The following is a 19,008-nucleotide window of genomic DNA, read 5'->3' as shown; positions in this document are numbered from 1 at the left end:
GAAACTTCCTCTTGAACACGGTCCAGCTGGAGTTCTAGGAAGTTCTGTCTGCCAGTGCTCCTATTTCGGAAGCCTTCTGTCCTGTTTCTCATTATGTGTCCCTGTCTGGGGAAAGAGACACGTGACCCCACACAGGCGGCGAACCTTTAAACTTAGCTTCTTACTTGAAAAGTGTGTTGCTTTTTCTTCCAGGAGTCTAGGGGGAGGGGTGGGGATGGGTGATAAGAAAGGAGAGAGAAACCAAGAGGGAAAGAGCTCATCAGACCCCAATCCGACCACCCCCTCCACCATCACCTGAGCTTGATCAGTTCCTTAACCCAGCAGTCCCCCAACCTTTTGGTCACCAGGGACCAGTTCCATAGAAGACAATTTTACCATGGACCCAGGTGGCAGGGGGGTGGGCTGGGGGATGGTTTCGGGATGACTGAAGTGCGTTACATTTATTGTGCACTTTATTTATATTATTATTACATCAGCCCCACCTCAGATCATCAGGCATTAGATCCCGGAGGCTGGGGACCCCTGCCTTAACCCCTCCCAGCCTCATTTGTAATCCGGGCATAAAGAGATCTCCTCCCCCTATTGTGAGGAATATGAGTAAAGTACAATAAGTGGTAGCACTCATGACGTCATGTCTTAACCACTAGGCAAGGGGAGAAACCGCCATGACAGCATCAAGCCAAGACAAAGCCAGGTGTCAGCACCTCTCTCAGCATTTGCTTCTCCCAGTTTAGACAGATCTTGATGTGCTCTCTGTTGAAAGTAGCTACAAACATCTGCTGGGGTCCCTCGATAGATATTTATGGAGTATCTGCCAAGAATAGGGTGGGTGTTGAGGATCTCAAGCTAATGAGCCAGCTGCCACCCCAGAGCTCTTGGCTTTGGGGGACAGATGTAGTAGGAATGCCAGAAAGACACGCAGTGTGGATGGAAAGAAAGAGGCCGTGGGGTCCTGGAGAGCTGGGCTTGAGTCTCGGAGATTTGTCAATTCATTCTTTCAACCGGTACTTTTTAAAACAATATTTATTAATGGTGACACTGGGTCTTCATTGCTGTCTGCGGGCTTTCTCTAGTTATGGTGTGGGGGGCTACTCTCTAGTTGCCTTGTGTGGGCTTATCGCAGTGGCTTCTCTTGTTGCAGGGCATGGACTCTAGACACACAGGCTTCATTAGTTGTGGTTCGAGAGCTCTAGAGCATGGGCTCAGTAGTTGTGGAGCACGGGCTTAGTTGCCCTGCAGCATGTGGCATCTTCCCGGAGCAGGGATTGAACCTGTGTACCCTGCATTGGCAAGCAGATTCTTAACGGCTGGGCCACTAGGGAAGTCCTCAACCGATATTTGAGGGCTTACTCTGTATGCACCAAGGGTTTATTCTAGGTGCTGAGGATACAGTGCTGAGCAAGATGGACAAAACGCTCTTATGTCTTAGAGATGGCATTCTACCAACTCAGCCACTCACTACCAAGTCTACAATCTTGGGAAGGTCACTAAGTCTTACTCAGCCTCAGGCTCATCACAGAGTGTTAGGTGTATTAAATGAGGTAATGGATGCAAATCTCTTGGTAGGGTGCTTGGCATGAAGGCTGCACCCAACAAATGGTGGTGCAGTGATGTGCCATGTGACCCATGTGGAGATCACCATCCCAGATTTGGGGAGAGTCTGGGAAGGCTTCCTGGAGGAAGTGACTTATATGATGAAACCTAGGACAGCAATCACGTCGCTGGGACAGAAGGGTGGGGACCACCCCAGCTGCTTGTAACCTCCCCTGACCCTCTTGTCTGCCCCTGCAGGTCTCCTTCCCATGGGCGATGGGCCCAGCGCCCTGGCCCCGGCCACAGCCATCTCGGGCCACACAGCAGCCGAACCAGTCACCCTCGCCACCGCAGGTCCCCTTCCACCCGGGCGTCCGGCCGGTGCCAGTGCAGAGGAGCTGGTCCCAGGGCTTCCCCAGGCCCACCGTGGTCCCGCCTGCCTCTCACAAGCGGCCCATGAGTGCCAGCGGGAAGATGTTCTCCTTTATGGTGGATGGCACTGCCCACGGGGTTCCCATCATCAAACAAGGTACTCAGGGGCGCTTCCGTGGAGGCTTCGGGGATGGGCTCATGGACAGGAGGATGGGGCTCAGTTTTTGCTTATTTTCTCCAATTCTAAAGTGGAACATTATCAATTGTGAAAAAACAATTGGGATAAACAGAAAACAGTGAAAGATCTCATCCTTACCATCTGGACTGCCCCCTGTTGACTTTTTGGTACAAATCCCTTCAGATTTTGTGCCCATCCACCCATATCAGTCAGTACCTCTGCAATGAATGTGTGTGTGCGTGTGTGTGTGTGTGTACATATACATGAATATATATGAATGTGTATTAGAATCTATATTTATATACTTTGACAGAAATATGAGTAACTGAAATCCCTCCTGCCTTCGGAGGTTTTAAATATTTTATTACCATTTTGCAACTTAGAGGAGACAGAGGCTTATGGAGAAAATTACTTCTCTAGAGGTGATACATTCAATCTAATCTCACCTGATGCTTTTCGGTGAAATTTAAGGCTGGTTATCTCGAGGACTGTCACTCACAGCCTGGTCACTTTGGGGGCAGAAAGCCATCAGGGATTCGTTTCCCCCTCCTCCGCCCCAGAAGGCTTCATGGCATTTGGGGAGGAGACTTCCTGTCTGTCACCGTCCCCTCGGCCTCATCAGCCTCGCTGGCAGAGTAGCTAGGTCGACTTAGTCCCTGGCATGATTCCCAGATTTCTTCTGTGGCCGCTGTCAAGAAGGTCCCATTCTCTATCCCCTGGGTCCCACCCCAGACCCCTCTGAGTCCCCAGATCTCTCACTGGCTCCACACCCTCCCTTGGTCTCCCTCAGGACTACTCACCTAGTCACCTCACTCAGCCATTCAAGTAATAGTTATTAGACTACTCTGAAGATAGTGAGTTATCTCAATTGATTGTTCACAGTCGGTTACAGGTCAGTTCAGTTCAGCTGCTCAGTTGTGTCCAACTCTTTGTGACCCCATGGACTGCAGCATGCCAGGCCATCACCAACTCCCAGAGCTTGCTCAGACTCATATGCATCAAGTTGGTGATGCCATCCAACCATCTCATCCCCTGTTGTCCCTTTCTCCTCCTGCCTTCAATCTTTCCCAGCATCAGGGTCTTTTCCAGTAAGCCAGTTCTTCACATCAGGTGGCCATAAGTACTGAAGTTTCAGCTTAAGCATCAGTCCTTCCAGTGTATATTCAGGATTGATTTCCTTTAGTATGGACTGGTTTGTTCTCCTTGCTGTGCAAGGGACTCTCGAGTCTTCTCCAACACCATAGTTCAAAAGCATCAATTCTTTAGCACTCAGCTTTCTTTATAGTCCAACTCTCACATCCGTACATGACTGCTGGAAAAAACATAGCTTTGACTATATGCACTTTTGCTGGCAAAGTAATGTCTCTACTTTTTAATATGCTGTCTAAGTTGGTCATAGCTTTTCTTCCAAGGAGCAAGCGTATTTTAATTTCATGGCTGAAGTCACCATCTGCAGTGACTTTGGAGCCCAAGACAATAATGTCTTTCAATGTTTCCATTGTTTCCCAAATGGAAAACATTAGGACCAGATGCCATGATCTTAGTTTTTTGAATGTTGAGTTTTAAGCCAACCTTTTCACTCTCCTCTTTCCCTTTCATCAAGAGGCTCTTTAGTTCTTCTTCACTTTCTGCCGTAAGGGTGGTGTCATCTGCGTATTTGAGGTTATTGGTTATTGATGTTTCTCTTGGCAATCTTGATTCCAGCTGGTGCTTCATCAAGCCCGGTATTTCGCATGATGTACTCTGCATATAGGGCTTCCCTTGTGGCTCAGCTTGTAAAGAATCTGCCTGCAAACTGGGAGACTTGGGTTTGATCCCTGGTTTGGAAGATCCTGGTTGCGAACTATACAGAAAAGATCTTCACAACCCAGATAATCACGATGGTGTGATCACTCACCTAGAGCCAGACATTCTGGAATGCAAAGCCAAGTGGGCCTCAGGAAGCATCACTACAAACAAAGCTAGTGGAGGTGATGGAATTCCAGTTGAGCTATTTCAAATCCTAAAAGATGATGCTGTGAAAGTGCGGCACTCAACATGCCAGCAAATTTGGAAAACTCAGCAGTGGCCACAGGCCTGGAAAAAGTCAGTTTTCATTCCAGTCCCAAAGAAAGGCAATGCCAAAGAATGCTTGAACTACCACACAATTGCACTCATCTCACACACTGGCAAAGTAATGCTCAAAATTCTCCAAGCCAGGCTTCAACAGTACATGAACCAAGAACTTCCAGATGTTCAAGCTGGATTTAGAAAATGCAGAGGAACCGGAGATCAAATTTTCAACATCGTTTTATCATCGAAAAAGCAAAAGAGTTCCAGAAACACTTCTGCTTTATTGACTATGCCAAAGCCTTTGACTGTGTGGATCACAACTAACTGTGGAAAATTCTTCAAGAGATGGGACTACCAGACCACCTGACCCACCTCCTGAGAAATCTGAATGCAGGTCAAGAAGCAACAGAACTGAACATGAACAGCAGACTGGTTCCAAATAGGAAAAGGAGTATGTCAAGGCTGTATATTGTCACCCTGCTTATTTAACTTCTATGCAGAGTACATCATGAGAAACGCTGGACTGGAGGAAGCACAACTTGGAATCAAGATTGCCGGGAGAAATATCAATAACCTCAGATATGCAGATGGCAACACCCTTATGGCAGAAAGCGAAGAAGAACTAAAGAGCCTCTTGATGAAAATAAAAAAAGGAGAGTGAAAAAGTTGGCTTAAAACTCAACATTCAGAAAACGAAGATCATGGCATCTGGCCCCATCACTTCGTGGCAAATAGATGGCAGAACAATGGAAACAATGGAACAGTGAAAAACTTTATTTTTGGGGGCTCCAGAATCACTGCTGATGATGACTGCAGCCGTGAAATTAAAAGATGCTTGCTCCTTGGAAGAAAAGTTATGACCAACCTAGACAGCATATTCAAAAGCAGAGATGTTACTTTGCCAACAAAGGTCCATCTAGTCAAAGGTATAGTTTTTCCAGTAGTCATGTATGGATGTGAGAGTTGGACCATAAAGAAAGTTGAGTGCCAAAGAATTGATGCTTTTGAACTATGTTGTTGGAGAAGACTCTTGAGAGTCCCTTGGACAGCAAGGAGATCCAACCAGTCCATCCTAAAGGAAATCAATCCTAAATATACATTGGAAGGACTGATGCTGAAGCTGAAACTCCAATACTTTGGTCACCTGATGCAAAGAACTGACTCATTTGAAAAGATCCTGATGCTGAAGAAGATTGAAGGTATGGTAAGAGGATGACAGAGGATGAGATGGTTGGATGGCATCACTGACTCAGTGAACATGTGTTTGAGTAAACTCCAGGAGTTGGTGATGGACAGGGAGGCCTGGCATGCTGCAGTCCATGGGGTCACAAAGAGTCAGACATGACTGAGAGACTGAACTGAACTGAACTGGGAAGATCCCCTGGAGAAGGGAAAAGCTACCCACTCCAGTACTCTGGCCTAGAGAATTCCATGGACTGTATAATCTATGGGGTCACAAAGAGTCAGACACCACTGAGCGACTTTCACTTTCACTCTGCATATAAGTTAAATAAGCAGGGTGACAATATACAGCCTTGACGTACTCCTTTCCCAATATAGAACCTGTCCATTGTTCCATGTCTGTTCCTAACTGCTACTTCTTGACCTGCGTATAGATTTCTCAAGAGGCAGGTCAAGTGGTCTGGTATTCCCATCTCTTGAAGAATTTTCCACAGTTAGTTGTGATCCACACAGTCAAAGGCTTTGGCATAGTCAATAAAGCAGAAGTAGATGTGTTTCTGGAACTCTTGCTTTTTCAATGATAAAACGATGTTGAAAATTTGATCTCCGGTTCCTCTGCATTTTCTAAATCCAGCTTGAACATCTGGAAGTTCTTGGTTCATGTACTGTTGAAGCCTGGCTTGGAGAATTTTGAGCATTACTTTGCCAGTGTGTGAGATGAGTGCAATTGTGTGGTAGTTCAAGCATTCTTTGGCATTGCCTTTCTTTGGGATTGGAATGAAAACTGACTTTTTCCAGGCCTGTGGCCACTGCTGAGTTTTCCAAATTTGCTGGCATGTTGAGTGCCGCACTTTCACAGCATCATCTTTTAGGATTTGAAATAGCTCAACTGGAATTCCATCACCTCCACTAGCTTTGTTTGTAGTGATGCTTCCTAAGGCCCACTTGACTTCACTTTCCAGGATGTCTGGCTCTAGTCCAGTGATCACACTATCATGGTTATCTGGGTCATAAAGATCTTTTTTGTATAGTTTTTCTGTATGTTCTTGCCACCTCTTCTTAATGTCTTCTGCTTCTGTTAGATCCATACTATTTCTGTCCTTTACTGTGCCCATCTTTGCATGAAATGTTCCAGAACTCAAATAGTTATTATTCTGAAACATACAAACTAAGGAGCATATGAGACCTGTCTCTACAGTTTACATCATCATCCTCTAAGGAACGCTCACTTATCTACCACCCAAGTTAAGAAATTACTCAGGCAGTTCTCCCTAACATTTTAATGTGAAAATTTTCAAACATACAGCAAAGTAAAAAGAATTTTAAAGAGAACAGCTCCCCTCCTAATTCTACTATTAACATATTTCTGTATTCTTTGTTACATTTCTGTCTATCCATCCTTCTATTCATTTATTGCCTGCTCAGTCACTAAGTTGTGTCTGACACTTTGCGTCTCCATGGACGGTAGCCCACCAGGCTCCTCTGTCCTTGGGATTTCCCAGGCAAGAATACTGGAGTGGGTTGCCATTTCCTTCTCCAGGGTATCTTCCCATCCCAGGGTTTGAACTTGGATCTTCTACATTGCCAGCAGATTCTTTACCACTGAACCACCAGGGAAGCCTTATTCATTTGTTAATCCATCTTATTTTCTGATGCATTTCAAAATAAATTGCACACATCTGTAGTCCTCCTCCTAAATATTTTAGCATATATACCATTAACTAGAATTCAGTGTTTTTTGTCTCTTTCATGTGAGATTAACATGCAATGTGTATTTGTTATCATGACTGCATAAGAAATTCTCCCCAGAATTTGCAGCCTAAAGCAAGAAAGAAGCATGTTATTATATACAGTTTCTGTGGGTCAGGAATCTGGGAGCAGCTTAGCAGGTCAGCCGTGGCTCAGGTCCCTTGTAAGGCTGCATCATCTGAAGGCCTGACTAGGGCTGGAGGATCCACTTCTAAGATAGCTTGCTCACATAGCTGTGAGCAGGAGGCCTCACTTCCTCACTATGGGGATCTCCCCAGAGAGCGGCTCCAGTGTTCTCATGAACATCAGTCTGCAGCTGGCTCCTCCTGAGCGAGTGATCCAGGAGAGCAAGGTGGAAATGGCAACATCTCTTATGACTAAGCCTCAGTAGTCACTCCCTGTCGTTGCTGCAGTGTCCTATTGATTACACAGGGCCTCCCTCTCCAGGATGGGAGAAGACTGCACACGGGCTGAAGACCAGGAGGCAAGAATTATCGGCACTCATCTTGAAGGCTGGCTACTGCAGTCTGCCCTCTGGTCCTCAGTGACTCACCCTCCTCCTACCCTCTCCTGCGCCCCTCCCCCAAATCTCACCTCATTACAGCATCAGCTCAAATTCCAGAATCTCATCTAAATCAAGTCCAGGCACAGATGAGGCTCATGGGTGTAGTTCCTTAAGTTCAGTTCATCAAGTACTATTTCAGAAATCTGAAGACCGATGAACAAAGTGTCTGTCCCTCACATAACCCAACATACAATGGTGGGACAGACACAGCATAACTGCTACATACCCTCCTCTAATTAAAAAGGGAAAAAGATAAGAAACACACAGGCATCATTGGCCCAAAGCAATTCTGAAATCCAGCTGGGAAAATCTTAGCAGTTCCTTGATGGGGCCTCAGTCCAGCTCTTGCCCAGAAACGACATTCCAGTGCTCTTGGTTCTGCCCTCCCGTCTCTAAGTTCTGCCCTATGAATTGTCCTGCCTTTCCCATCAAAGGTATCACATGGTTGCAGCTGTAACCAGTGTCTGCTTCCTGCCTGAAGAAGCTTGTGGGTCCAGAAGCTTATTTTAGTTTTGTGAGTCTCTGTCGGTCTCCGTTGCCAGTTCTTCTTATGTGGGTTCATCCTATTAGGTGAAACCCATGTTGTTGTGTTCAACTCTTTGCGACCCCATGGACTGCAGTATGTCAGGCTTCCCTGCCCTTCACCATCTCCTGGAGCTTCCTCAAACTCATGTCCATTGAGTTGGTGATGCCATCCAACCATCTCATCCTTTGTAGTCCCCTTCTCCTCCTGCCTTCAGTCTTTTCCAGCATCAGGGTCTTTTCCAATGAGTTGGCTCTTCCCATCAGGTGGCCAATGTATTGGAGCTTCAGCATCAGTTCTTCTAGTGAAAATTCAGGGTTGATTTCCTTTAGCATTTACTGGCTTAATCTCTTTGCAGTCCAAGGGACTCTCAAGAGTCTTCTCCAACACCATAGTTCAGAAGCATCAGTTCCTCAGTGGTCAGCCTTCTTTGTGGTCCAACTCTCACATCCATACGTGACTACTGGAAAAACCTTAGCTTTGACTACACGGAGCTTTGTCAGTGAAGTAATGTCTCTGCTTTTTGATACATTATCTAGGTTTGTCATGGCTTTTCTTCCAAGGAGCAAGTGTCTTTTAATTTCATGTCTGCAGTCACCGTCTGCAGTGATTTTGGAGCCCAAGAAAATAAAGTTCTCTTACTGTTTCCATTATTTCCCCATCTATTTGCTGTGAAGTGATGGAACCAGATGCCACAATCTTCGTTTTTTGAATGTTGAGTTTTAAGCCAACTTTTTCACTCTGCTCTTTCACCTTCATCAAGTGTCTCTTTAGTTCCTCTCTGCTTTCTGCCATTAGGGTGGTGTCATCTGCATATCTGAGGTTATTGATATTTCTCCCGGCAGTCTTGATTTCAGCTTGTGCTTCATCAAGCCCTGCATTTCGCATGACGTACTCTGCATATAAGTTAAAAAAGCAGGTTGACAATGGGCAAAACCCATGCTCACAGGTTTTTTTTGACACAAGCCCTTCCACCTTGGCCTTCTTCCAACACTGCCCAAGCTTCTTAGAAGCCCAGTGCCTAGACCAAACATCTCTGGGACACTGCCCTGAGTCTGTGTTCTTAACACAGGATTTTTACAGTCACTTCAGTTTCTTCTTTAGATTGTGTTTTCTTGAGAGCGCCCTTGAGTTGATCTTTGCCCAGAGTCTGTTTCTTACGTGTCATTTGCCACCTGCACAGGCAGGGAACTTTCAAGCCCAGAGCACTGAGTCCTGATTGAATAGCCCTTTCTTTAACTGTCTCTACCCCTCACATGGACTTCCCAGGTGGCACTAGTGGTAAAGAAACTGTCTGCCAATGCAAGTAGTGCAAGAGACACAGGTTCAATCCCTGGGTCAGGAAGATCCCTTGGAGTAGGAATGCAACCCCCTCCAGTATTTCTTGCCTGGAAAATTCCATGGACAGAGGAGCCTGGAGAGCTACACTCCATGGGACCGCAAAGAGGCATGACTGACCAAGCACCCCTTCACATTTCACTGTAAATAAATAGTAAGAAGTAACCAGGTGCTCCTTCCACAACTCTTGCCTGGAGCTCTCTTTAGCTTGGTCAGTCAGCTCATCAGGAACATTTTCTCTTCCCACATGATGACAGGCAATGTGCTATTAAAACTTCTGCGACCACCTAACAAGGATCCCTTGACCCCAGTAACATTTTCCTCCCTTTCCTGGAAACGTCCCCTCACTGCCTCCTCAAAGGCCTTTGAGCTCCTACTAACAAACCTTCTAACAGGCCTTCTCTAAGACTCTCAGCAAAAGTCCTCCAGCTTCTGGCCACTGTTCCGCCCCAAACCACTCCACCATTCAGGGGTTTTGTTAAATTTCACACCAATCCTGCTGCCAAAAGTCGGTATTCACTACTCATTGCAGCTGACACGTTACTCCAGGGTGTGAGGGTCTAAAACAACAGTAAGGAGTGTCCCTCATGGCTCAGTGGTGAAGAATCGTCCCGCTAAAGGAGGAGACACAGTTCTATCCGTGGTCTGGAAAGATCCCTCATGCCACAGAACAACTAAGCTCGTGCATCCCAACTACTGAGCCTGTGCTCTAGAGCCCACAAGCCGAAACCACTGAAGCCCCAAAGCCCTAGAGCCCGTGCTCTGCAACAGGAGAAGCCACTGCAGTGAGAAGCCCACACTAAGCAGTAAGCCCCACTCCCTGCAACTAGAGAAAGCCCGAGCACAGCAGTCAAGACCCAGCACAGCCAAATAAATGTATTTAAAATAAAACAACGGTAAGCATGAAACTCCAGTACTTTGGCCACCTCATGCGAAGAGCTGACTCATTGGAAAAGACCCTGATGCTGGGAGGGATTGGGGGCAGGAGGAGAAGGGGACGACAGAGGATGAGATGGCTGGACGGCATCACCGACTCGATGCACATGAGTTTGAGTGAACTCCGGAAGTTGGTGATGGACAGGGAGGCCTGGCGTGCTGTGGTTCATGGGGTCGCAAAGAGTAGGACACGACTGAGCAACTGAACTGAACTGAAGCATTTATTATCTCACAGTTTCTCTGAGTCAGGAATTGGGGACTGGCTGAGCTGGGTGACTTGGGCTTGGGGTTTCTCATGAGGTTACTATCATGGTCTCAGCTAGGGCTGTGATCACCAGGAGGCCCTCCTGGGGCTGAAGGGCCCATCTCTGTGATGGTTCCCTCCACGGCTTTTAGTAGGAGGCCTCAGTTCTTCACCAGGTGGACCTGTCCGTAGGCTGCTGAGTGTCCTTGTGACACAGCTGCTGACTCCTCTAGACAAGTGGTCTTGGACAGTAAGGCAGAAGCCACAATGTCTTTTATGACCTAGTCTCAGGCCAACATAGGTCTGTAGAGTCCAAGTTATGGTTTGTACACCTTGACTATGTACAGATGTGAGAGTTGGACCATAAAGAAGGCTGAACGCCAAAGAATTGATGCTTTTGAACTGTGGTGCTGGAGAAGACTCTTGAGAGTCCCTTGGACAGCAAGGAGATCATACCAGTCAATCCTAAAGGAAATCAACCCTGAATATTCATTGGAAGGACTGATGTTGGAAAGGACTGAGAACAAGAGGAGAAGGGGGCGACAGAGGATGAGATGGTTGGTTGGCATCATTGATTCAATGAACATGAGTTTGAACAAACTCCGGGAGATAGTGATGGACAGGGAAGCCTGGCATGCTGCAGTCTATGGGGTCACAAAGAGTCAGACAAAACTGATCAACTAAACAACTGTAATCAGTGGATTTTGCCATCAGTTTTTCCAATGCCATGTTGAAAATGGGGCTTCTCTAAGGGATGTACACTCCCCTGGAGAAGTGAAGGATGAATCCTATGGCTTAGAGGCCTTCACATCTTCCTGGGCCTCTATCCCCTCAGCCTCCCAGCCATATCTCATCTGTTTCCATACATTCACCCTGACTTCCCTGACACGCCATCCTCTGAGAAGGACTTTCAACTTCCCTTGTGATGGAGAGCTCCTTCCTGTCTGGGCCTCTGTACGCCACTCTTTGGAGCATTGAGGGCTCTGAAAAAAACACCCCTCCCCTCTTAATGAAGCTGGGGTTTTCAACTAAAGTTGGTTTACTGTTAGACTTTTGCCTTGCTATAGATTTGAACAATCCTATTTGAAAACCCAAGGCCAAGGCCTTATTTATCGTAGGCCAGGTCAGGGTTTCTCCATCTCGGCACAGTGACATTTGGGACTGGATAACTCCTTGTTGTAGGATCTGTCCTGTTCATTTTAGAACATTTAGCAGCTCCCTGGCTCCTTCCCACTTGATGCCAGCAGCAACCCCACCCCCCCCGACCCTCCAACTATGATACTCAGAAATGTCTCCAGTCTTTGTCAGAAGTCAAAACATCATTGTGTCTGGAGGCTGAATCACCCCATTCTAAGTTAATAATCATCCTTCCTTTCCCACAAGGCAATAAAACCTCAGCTCCAAAACCACCAAATCTTAATGGCAAGAGCTCATGGGAGGTGGAGAAGAATTACCGGGAACAGAAAATACATTGGGTGAATTTTTTTAAATAGCATCCAATTTATATATAATTTTTCTCCCAATAATGGGATCCTGTGAACCTAACATTGGTGACCTGCCTTTTGAAATTCAATAATACATCATAAATGTCTTCCCACTTCAGTAAATTTACTGCATAGAGGTTAGGAGAGGTTGGGCTCAGAATCCAACAAACCTGGGCTCATACCCACATACCAGCTGTGTGTCCTTGAGTAGGTGACTTGGCATCTCTGTACTGCATATCACTCACTTATAAAATGGAAACAGGAATGTTGTTGTTCTTCAGTCACTAAGTCGTGTCTGACTCTTTTCGACCCCATGGACGGTATCAAGCCACGCTTCCGTGTCCTTCACCAGAGATGGAAATAGTAATGCCTGTCTCACCAGGTTGTCATGAAGACAGAATCAGATTCTGCCTGTTAGCGCCAAGCACAGTACCTGATGCATACTGAACACTCAATAAATGTTGAAATATTAAAAAAATTAAATGATTATCTACCCATGATTGTCATTTAACTTTTATTTACAACTTACCATATGTAGCAACGTCTTGAAGACACAGTTAATATATGTAACTTTATTCTGTATTTTCCACGTCTGCTATAGATGTGTTATACTTTCATAATTGAAAAAAAATTTTTTAAAGAAAGAAATGACAAAAAAATAAGACACAGTTAAGGTGCACACTTGCTGCCCCTTTGTAGACTGATGATTGCACCAGGACAGGCAAGCTTCCCTTGTGGCTCAGCTGGTAAAGAATCTGCCTGCGATGAGGGAGACCTGGGTTCAGTCCCTGAGTTGGGAAGATCCCCTGGAGAAGGGAAAGGCTACCCACTCCAGTATTCTGGCCTGGAGAATGCCATGGACATATAATCCATGGAGTAGCAAAGAGCCAGACACAACAGAGAGACTTTCACACACACACACCAGGACAAGCAGTGGGTTGTTAAAATACTGAAGTAACTCCCCTGCTAGTTGGCAAATAGGTCCTGCTGGAAACTTCTTAAAGTGCCCCTGTCGCTACCTCTGCCATCCCACCAATCCCCCAGCCCTCCTGGCCCTCCCTGGGGGTTCTCCCCACGAGGATCTCCAAGGGATCGATTTTTTTCAATTTGTTTCAAAGTATAACACGTCTATAGCAGCCAAGAGAGGCTGTTTTGAACTGAGTTAAACCGGTTTGGTCAGACGTGGCCCTTAGGTCCTTTTTGACAATATTAATAGGAACAAGGGAAACAGGAAGAGCTACAAAGATAGCTCAGTCCCACAGTTGTGCACGACTCTGTGACCCCATGGACTGTAGCCCGCCAGGCCTCTCTGTCCACAGAATTTCCCAGGCAAGAATGCTGAGTGGGTTGCCATTTCCTGCTCCAGTGTTGACAAAGAATAGAAGCCTGTAAAGACGTTTGGTGTGGGTAAGGGGAAGCTGCCCCAGCACCTCACAGCCTGGGTGTAAGGAAAGCGAGTCTCTGAGCACGTTCTGCCCCGACAAAGACTTTCAGTGAACACACCTTCTGCAGCAAAGGGATCCCGTCGTTCAGCCTGTTCTATAGGTTTGATGATGTCCCCCTCCAACCATCACCTCACAGGGTCTCAGAGCATCTTGAGTTACCCCTAGAGACAGCAGCAGACGCCAGAGCTTTAAGCCGAGACTGGACACTCACCCCGTTAGGGTCAAACTCCAGGGCCTGCCCCGGGGCACAGCTTAGGCAGTCCCTTCCTCCACTGGACCCCTGGGAGCTAGTTTCTAGCATTCAGCATGCCAAGTAACAGGCCACACTGTTACCAGTAAGAACCCATTTCTGACCTTCGGGAGGCACAACTGCCTCTGGTCTATGGCCTGTCTAATGCAGTGCTGCCTGGCCACACCAGGACTGAGAACCACAGATTAAGGATCTGACCACCTCTAGCCTGCAAGTTAAATGACCCGCGTGCATATAGCACCAAGCACACTATGCTGAATATTTAGAAACTAAGGTGCATGCCTGTGACGATCCTTGATGCATGACAGGGCCCAGAAGTTGGCTGCACGTTATAGTCAAACCTGTACCAGGAGAGGATTTCTTTTTTTAAATAGGCTGTGTCCACTGGAGGTTCTAGGATCCACAGACACGTTTAAAAGCTTGGGAATCATTGACTCTGAAGTGCATAAATAAAAAATGCAGAAGCCAAATGAATAAATGATGGAATAAATGGCCACAAACGCGTCGGTGCATGCTTCATTCATCATTCATGTTAACACCCATTAAAGTTTCACTGACTTTGAAAACAATTGGATCAGTTTTTCACTTCACAAGAAGATAAGAATGCGCAGTGACTGCCCAGAAACCAGAGTCAGTTGAAAATTTAAAATACACTGCTGGAGCCAAGTGATCTCACAAGCAGAATTATGGAAATCTTTACAAAAGTTTCTACACCAAAAAAAAGACAAATTATTCAGTCTTGATGTGAATTGTGTCTGATGTGATTGAGATCCCCAAACATAATGCCACATCCCCCAAAAGTCATGTAAACAACCCTTGTAATAATGGGATTCATAAGCGAACAATCAGGAAAGCTTGTATGTTTATCAAGTGGGTTCCAGTTAATACATTGGGTAGGGCTGTACAGTGGAGCACAATGCTCTCATTAAAAAGAACCAGGGGATTTCCCTGGTGGTCCAGTGGTTAGGAACCTGCCTCCCAGTGCAGTGGATGGGGGTTTGATCCCTGATCAGGGAACTAAGCTCCCTCGTGGCGAGGGGCAGCTAAGCCTGCACACCACAGCTAGAGAGCCCCCATGCTCTGGAGCCCACCCACCACAACTGGAGAGAAGCCTGCTCACTCACATGTAAGACCCAACACAGACAAAGATAAATATTTTTTAAAAGAACCAAGTACAGCTACAAATGCTGATTTTTTTTTAAATATTGTTAGGTGAAAAGTAAGCTGGAGAAAAATCTCTGTTATGTAAATCCATTTTTGTTTTTGTTCGTTGGCTGTGAGATCTTAGTTCCCCAGAAAGGGATTGAACCCGAGCCCTTGGCAGGGAAAGCAGAGTCCTAACCACTGGACAGCCAGGGAATTCCCCCATTTTCGTTTTTTTGTTAAAGATATGACTAGGGCCTTCTCTGGTGGTCCAGTGTTAAGACTTCACCTTCCAGTACAAGGGGTACTGGTTTGATCCTTGGTAGGGGAGTTAAGATCCCATATGCCTCATGGACAAAAAAACTGAAGCACAGAGCAGAAGCAATATTGTAACGAGTTCAATAAAGACTTAAAAAGGAAAACAGGTCAGCCTCAAAAAAAAAATCTTAAATAAAATAAAAGATGGGACTGCAGTTTAAAAATAGCTGGACTTCCCTGGTGGCGCAATAGATAAGAATCTGCCTTCCAGTGCAGGGGACACAGGTTCAGTCCCTGGTCTGTGAAGATTCCACTTGCCATGGAGCCCTAAGCCCATGCGCCACAACTGCTGATCCCACGTGCTGCAGCTGCTGAGCCTGCGCTCCCCAGAGCCCGTGCTCCGCAACAGGAGAAACCACTGCAATGAGGAGTACATGCGCAACAGCTAGAGAGCAGCTCCCACTCACTGCAGTAGAGAAAAGCCCAACAGATAGATTTAAAAATACGCCGAGGGCCAGGTTTGGCTGTAGGGCCACAGTTTGCCCACCCCTGCTCTACATCATTATTCTATTTACTCTCCAAAGAGCCCTTTATAATAGAGACTGTTAGTGTCCCTACATTATATATGCAGCTGAGGGAGATTAAACGACGTGCACAGGTCCTCAGCTCTTACGCGGCATAGAAATAAGTCTGGAAAGGGCTGCATCAAAGTGCATCAGCACAGCTAACCTGGGGGAAGAGGAAGAGACGGCTCTTCCCCTTACCAACATTCCTGTTCGTGATGTCATTGCATGAGTTTCATGAATGTGAAGGTTAATCTGAAGATATCCCCTAAGATTTTGGGGACACTTACCATCTCCTCTGCATTCTCTGTCGCCCGTGTGTTAGTGTGGACCAACGCCGCGGACCTATCAGACCAACCAGTGGCCGAGGAAATTCCCGGGGCAGGATCCGCCAGAGAGATGTTTGTGGATCATGACTTGGCCCAGCAGGAGAAGGTGAGGGATCTCGGGGAGGACAGAGCTGCAGTGGCAAGAGGGACCCACGGAGGGATTGCCACTGCCTCTTGCTCTTTGTGGCTCTAGAAGTACCTTTTTTTTTTTCCTACTTCCAAGAAATCACCTCTTGCTCCCAAGACATTCAGCCAAAAGTTTGGTTACTGCTCATTTTATCCCAAATAGCATCTACCGCTGCAAGGCGATGGCACCCCACTCCAGTACTCTTGCCTGGAAAATCCCATGGACAGAGAAGCCTGGTGGGCTGCGGCCCATGGGGTCGCGAAGGGTCGGACACGACTGAGCGACTTCCCTTTTCACTTTTCACTTTCTTGCATTGGAGAAGGAAATGACAACCCACTCCAGTGTTCTTGCCTGGAGAATCCCAGGGACGGGGGAGCCTGGTGGGCTGCCGTCTATGGGGTCACACAGAGTCAGACACGACTGAAGTGACTTAGCAGCAGTAGCAGCAGCTGCAAGGTACTGAGCACCTCCTGTGTGCTGGGCCATGTCCTGTGCCCTTGACATTCCCTTGGCTTGTTAATTCTTATCATCTTCAGGATAGATTTTATCTCCTTCACTTTGCGATGAGGAAACTGAAGCTCAGAGAGGTTAAGTAACTTGTTTAAGGTTGCCCAGGGTAAGGAGCAGTGTTAGGATTCAAACCTAGGTCTGGTTAACTTCCCAGCAGGTGCTTCTAACACACACACATAGTAATCACTTGATCAGCTTCGAGTGATGGAACAGTGATGATGGATAAATACATTTCTGGCAGGAAGAAGTGAACACTGAAGTCAGGGAGGCCCAAGCAAAGAAAGATACTCATTAAAGAATTAGGGAGGTTCAAAGAAGGAGAAGAGGTGAATTCAGACCATCCTGGGAAGGACCCAGGCTGATTTCTCCCCTCTTAGACATGACCTGAAAATTATTCTAAAAGAAGCAGTCTGCAATGTCTCGCTTTCCTCAAAGGCCAGGGCCTGAGCCTGCAGCAATTCTTGGAGTCTGTGAGGAGCAGAACCACCTGGGGTCTTTGTCAGACAGGGAATCCAAACTTCAGGAGGTAGGGGGTTCCAAAAAAGGTGTCCTGAGACAAAACTGTAAGAATTGTTGCAGGGAGGTGAGAAGCCAAGCTCAGATTCTGTGTTTCTTGCTCTGTAACAAGCCATCCTTAAAGCTTAGGGGCTTAAAACAGCAACTCATTATTTCCCAGACTCTCCGGATTGACCTGGAAGTTTCCTTTGCTCCTGTCCCCTGACCTCACTCACTAGACTGCAGTCAGCCCGCGACCTGGCCCAGCCAGTGGTCTCTCTGATGGCCTCCTTCCCAGGACTGGAGCCTCAGCCAGGATGCCTGGACTGGTGCCCCCCTTTCTGCTTGTGGTTTTTCATCATAGCACAGTGCTCTCAGGGTTCCCAGGGGGCTGGAACACAATCTCACAGCCTGTAAGAACTTGCCTGGGGATCATGCAGCCACACTTCCACTACCTTTGGTTGGTTAAAGAAGTCCCAGGGCCAGCCCAGACTTAGAGGGTGGGAAAATAGGCTAGATAGCAAAGCTGCAAAGTGTTTGTAGCCGGTTTTCAACTTGCCTCCATTTTTAAATTGGAAATAAAGTGCAACCACAATTATAATTTTTTTCTATTTATAAGCCATTTATCCCCTGACTTGCCAGGACTCCTTCAGGTGACAGTAAGTAAATTAGCTTGGTGGACAGGGAAGCATTTATTGGCTCCTCTTACTGGACTATTTAAAGGGTTCCTAGCTTCAAGTATGGCTAGATCTAGGAGCTTGAATCTTGTCATCAGAACACTTCCTACCACCAGTCTCTCCCGTCTGTTTCCCTCAGAGTCTGGCTTTCTGCATAAGGCCAGTTTTGTGTGTTGAAAAAGGCAAACTCAGGCAAACAAGCCTCTAAATGTAAGGTCAGTGGTCCAAAAGGAGGCAAGAGATCCTCGCCCTCTGTAACTGATGTGTGAAGTCTTTGAGAAAACTCTGATTGACCAGCTTGGGTCACATGTACCAGGCTCCCTCCAGGAAGGGCACTGGGGGCTGGGGACTGGTGCTCACCAGGAAGACAGAACCCACAGTGGTCCTCAGCCCTCTGCAAACATATTTCAGCACAAACACAGGGCCTGGTATATAGCAGCTGCCCAGTGAGTGTTTGTGGCATGAAAAATAAATAAGCACCTGGCTGATCATAATAGGATGAAAGAGGGGGGAGCTGCCCAGGAGCAGGGAATCTGTTTGGTGTTCTCTCTTGAAATTTTGCCACCAGCATTTACAGGGACCCAGAGGAAGACCTTTGGCAGCAGCTGGCAATGTCAGACGAGCTTCCTCCTGACTAAGATCCTGTCCTTCCCCAGGTCATAGAGCTGGAAGGTCTTGGGGCCAACTGGGCAAGCTCCCCTGGGAATGAGCCAGCCTAGAAATTGCCTGTTTATCTCTTTTTGTGTCTGCCTTTGAAAAGGCATCTGGCGAATTCTTTTTTTTTCCCCAGTTTTCTTGACATTTTGTTGATACCTGCTGGTGAGAAGCTTGGGGGATTTTTTTTTTTTTCCTTCCACTTTTGGAAAACCTAACAAATTCTTTTGTTAGAACTTTTTCTTTGGAGAGATGGAAGACAGGGTTAATTATGCCTGTGGATGAAGTCTGCCAGTGATGTTGTTTTCCCAGCCCAAACTTTACACCAGCCCGCACAAATAATCAGCATTCCCATCTCATTTACTTCCCAGATCCAGTGACCTGGAAAAAAATTCTTTCAT

At 46.7% G+C, this 19,008-nt stretch overlaps 1 protein-coding gene across 8 annotated transcripts in view; it reads left to right on the top strand.

Annotated features, from left to right (window-relative positions):
- The window catches only part of FHAD1 (forkhead associated phosphopeptide binding domain 1), a 163,845-nt gene that overhangs the window by 51,914 nt on the left and 92,923 nt on the right, over window positions 1-19,008 (top strand). For all 8 annotated transcript variants that reach the window (XM_069545933.1, XM_069545930.1, XM_069545935.1 and 5 more), the window contains exons 4-5: window positions 1,792-2,062; window positions 16,141-16,250. In XM_069545933.1, coding sequence (XP_069402034.1) covers window positions 1,792-2,062; window positions 16,141-16,250 — 381 coding nt within the window. The remainder of the gene's footprint in view (window positions 1-1,791; window positions 2,063-16,140; window positions 16,251-19,008) is intronic.

This window comes from Ovis canadensis, chromosome 12 (genome assembly GCF_042477335.2).
Source record: "Ovis canadensis isolate MfBH-ARS-UI-01 breed Bighorn chromosome 12, ARS-UI_OviCan_v2, whole genome shotgun sequence".
Taxonomy (NCBI): domain Eukaryota; kingdom Metazoa; phylum Chordata; class Mammalia; order Artiodactyla; family Bovidae; genus Ovis; species Ovis canadensis.
Note: the sequence above shows the minus strand (reverse complement) of the source record. Positions and strands in the feature narration are given on the sequence as shown.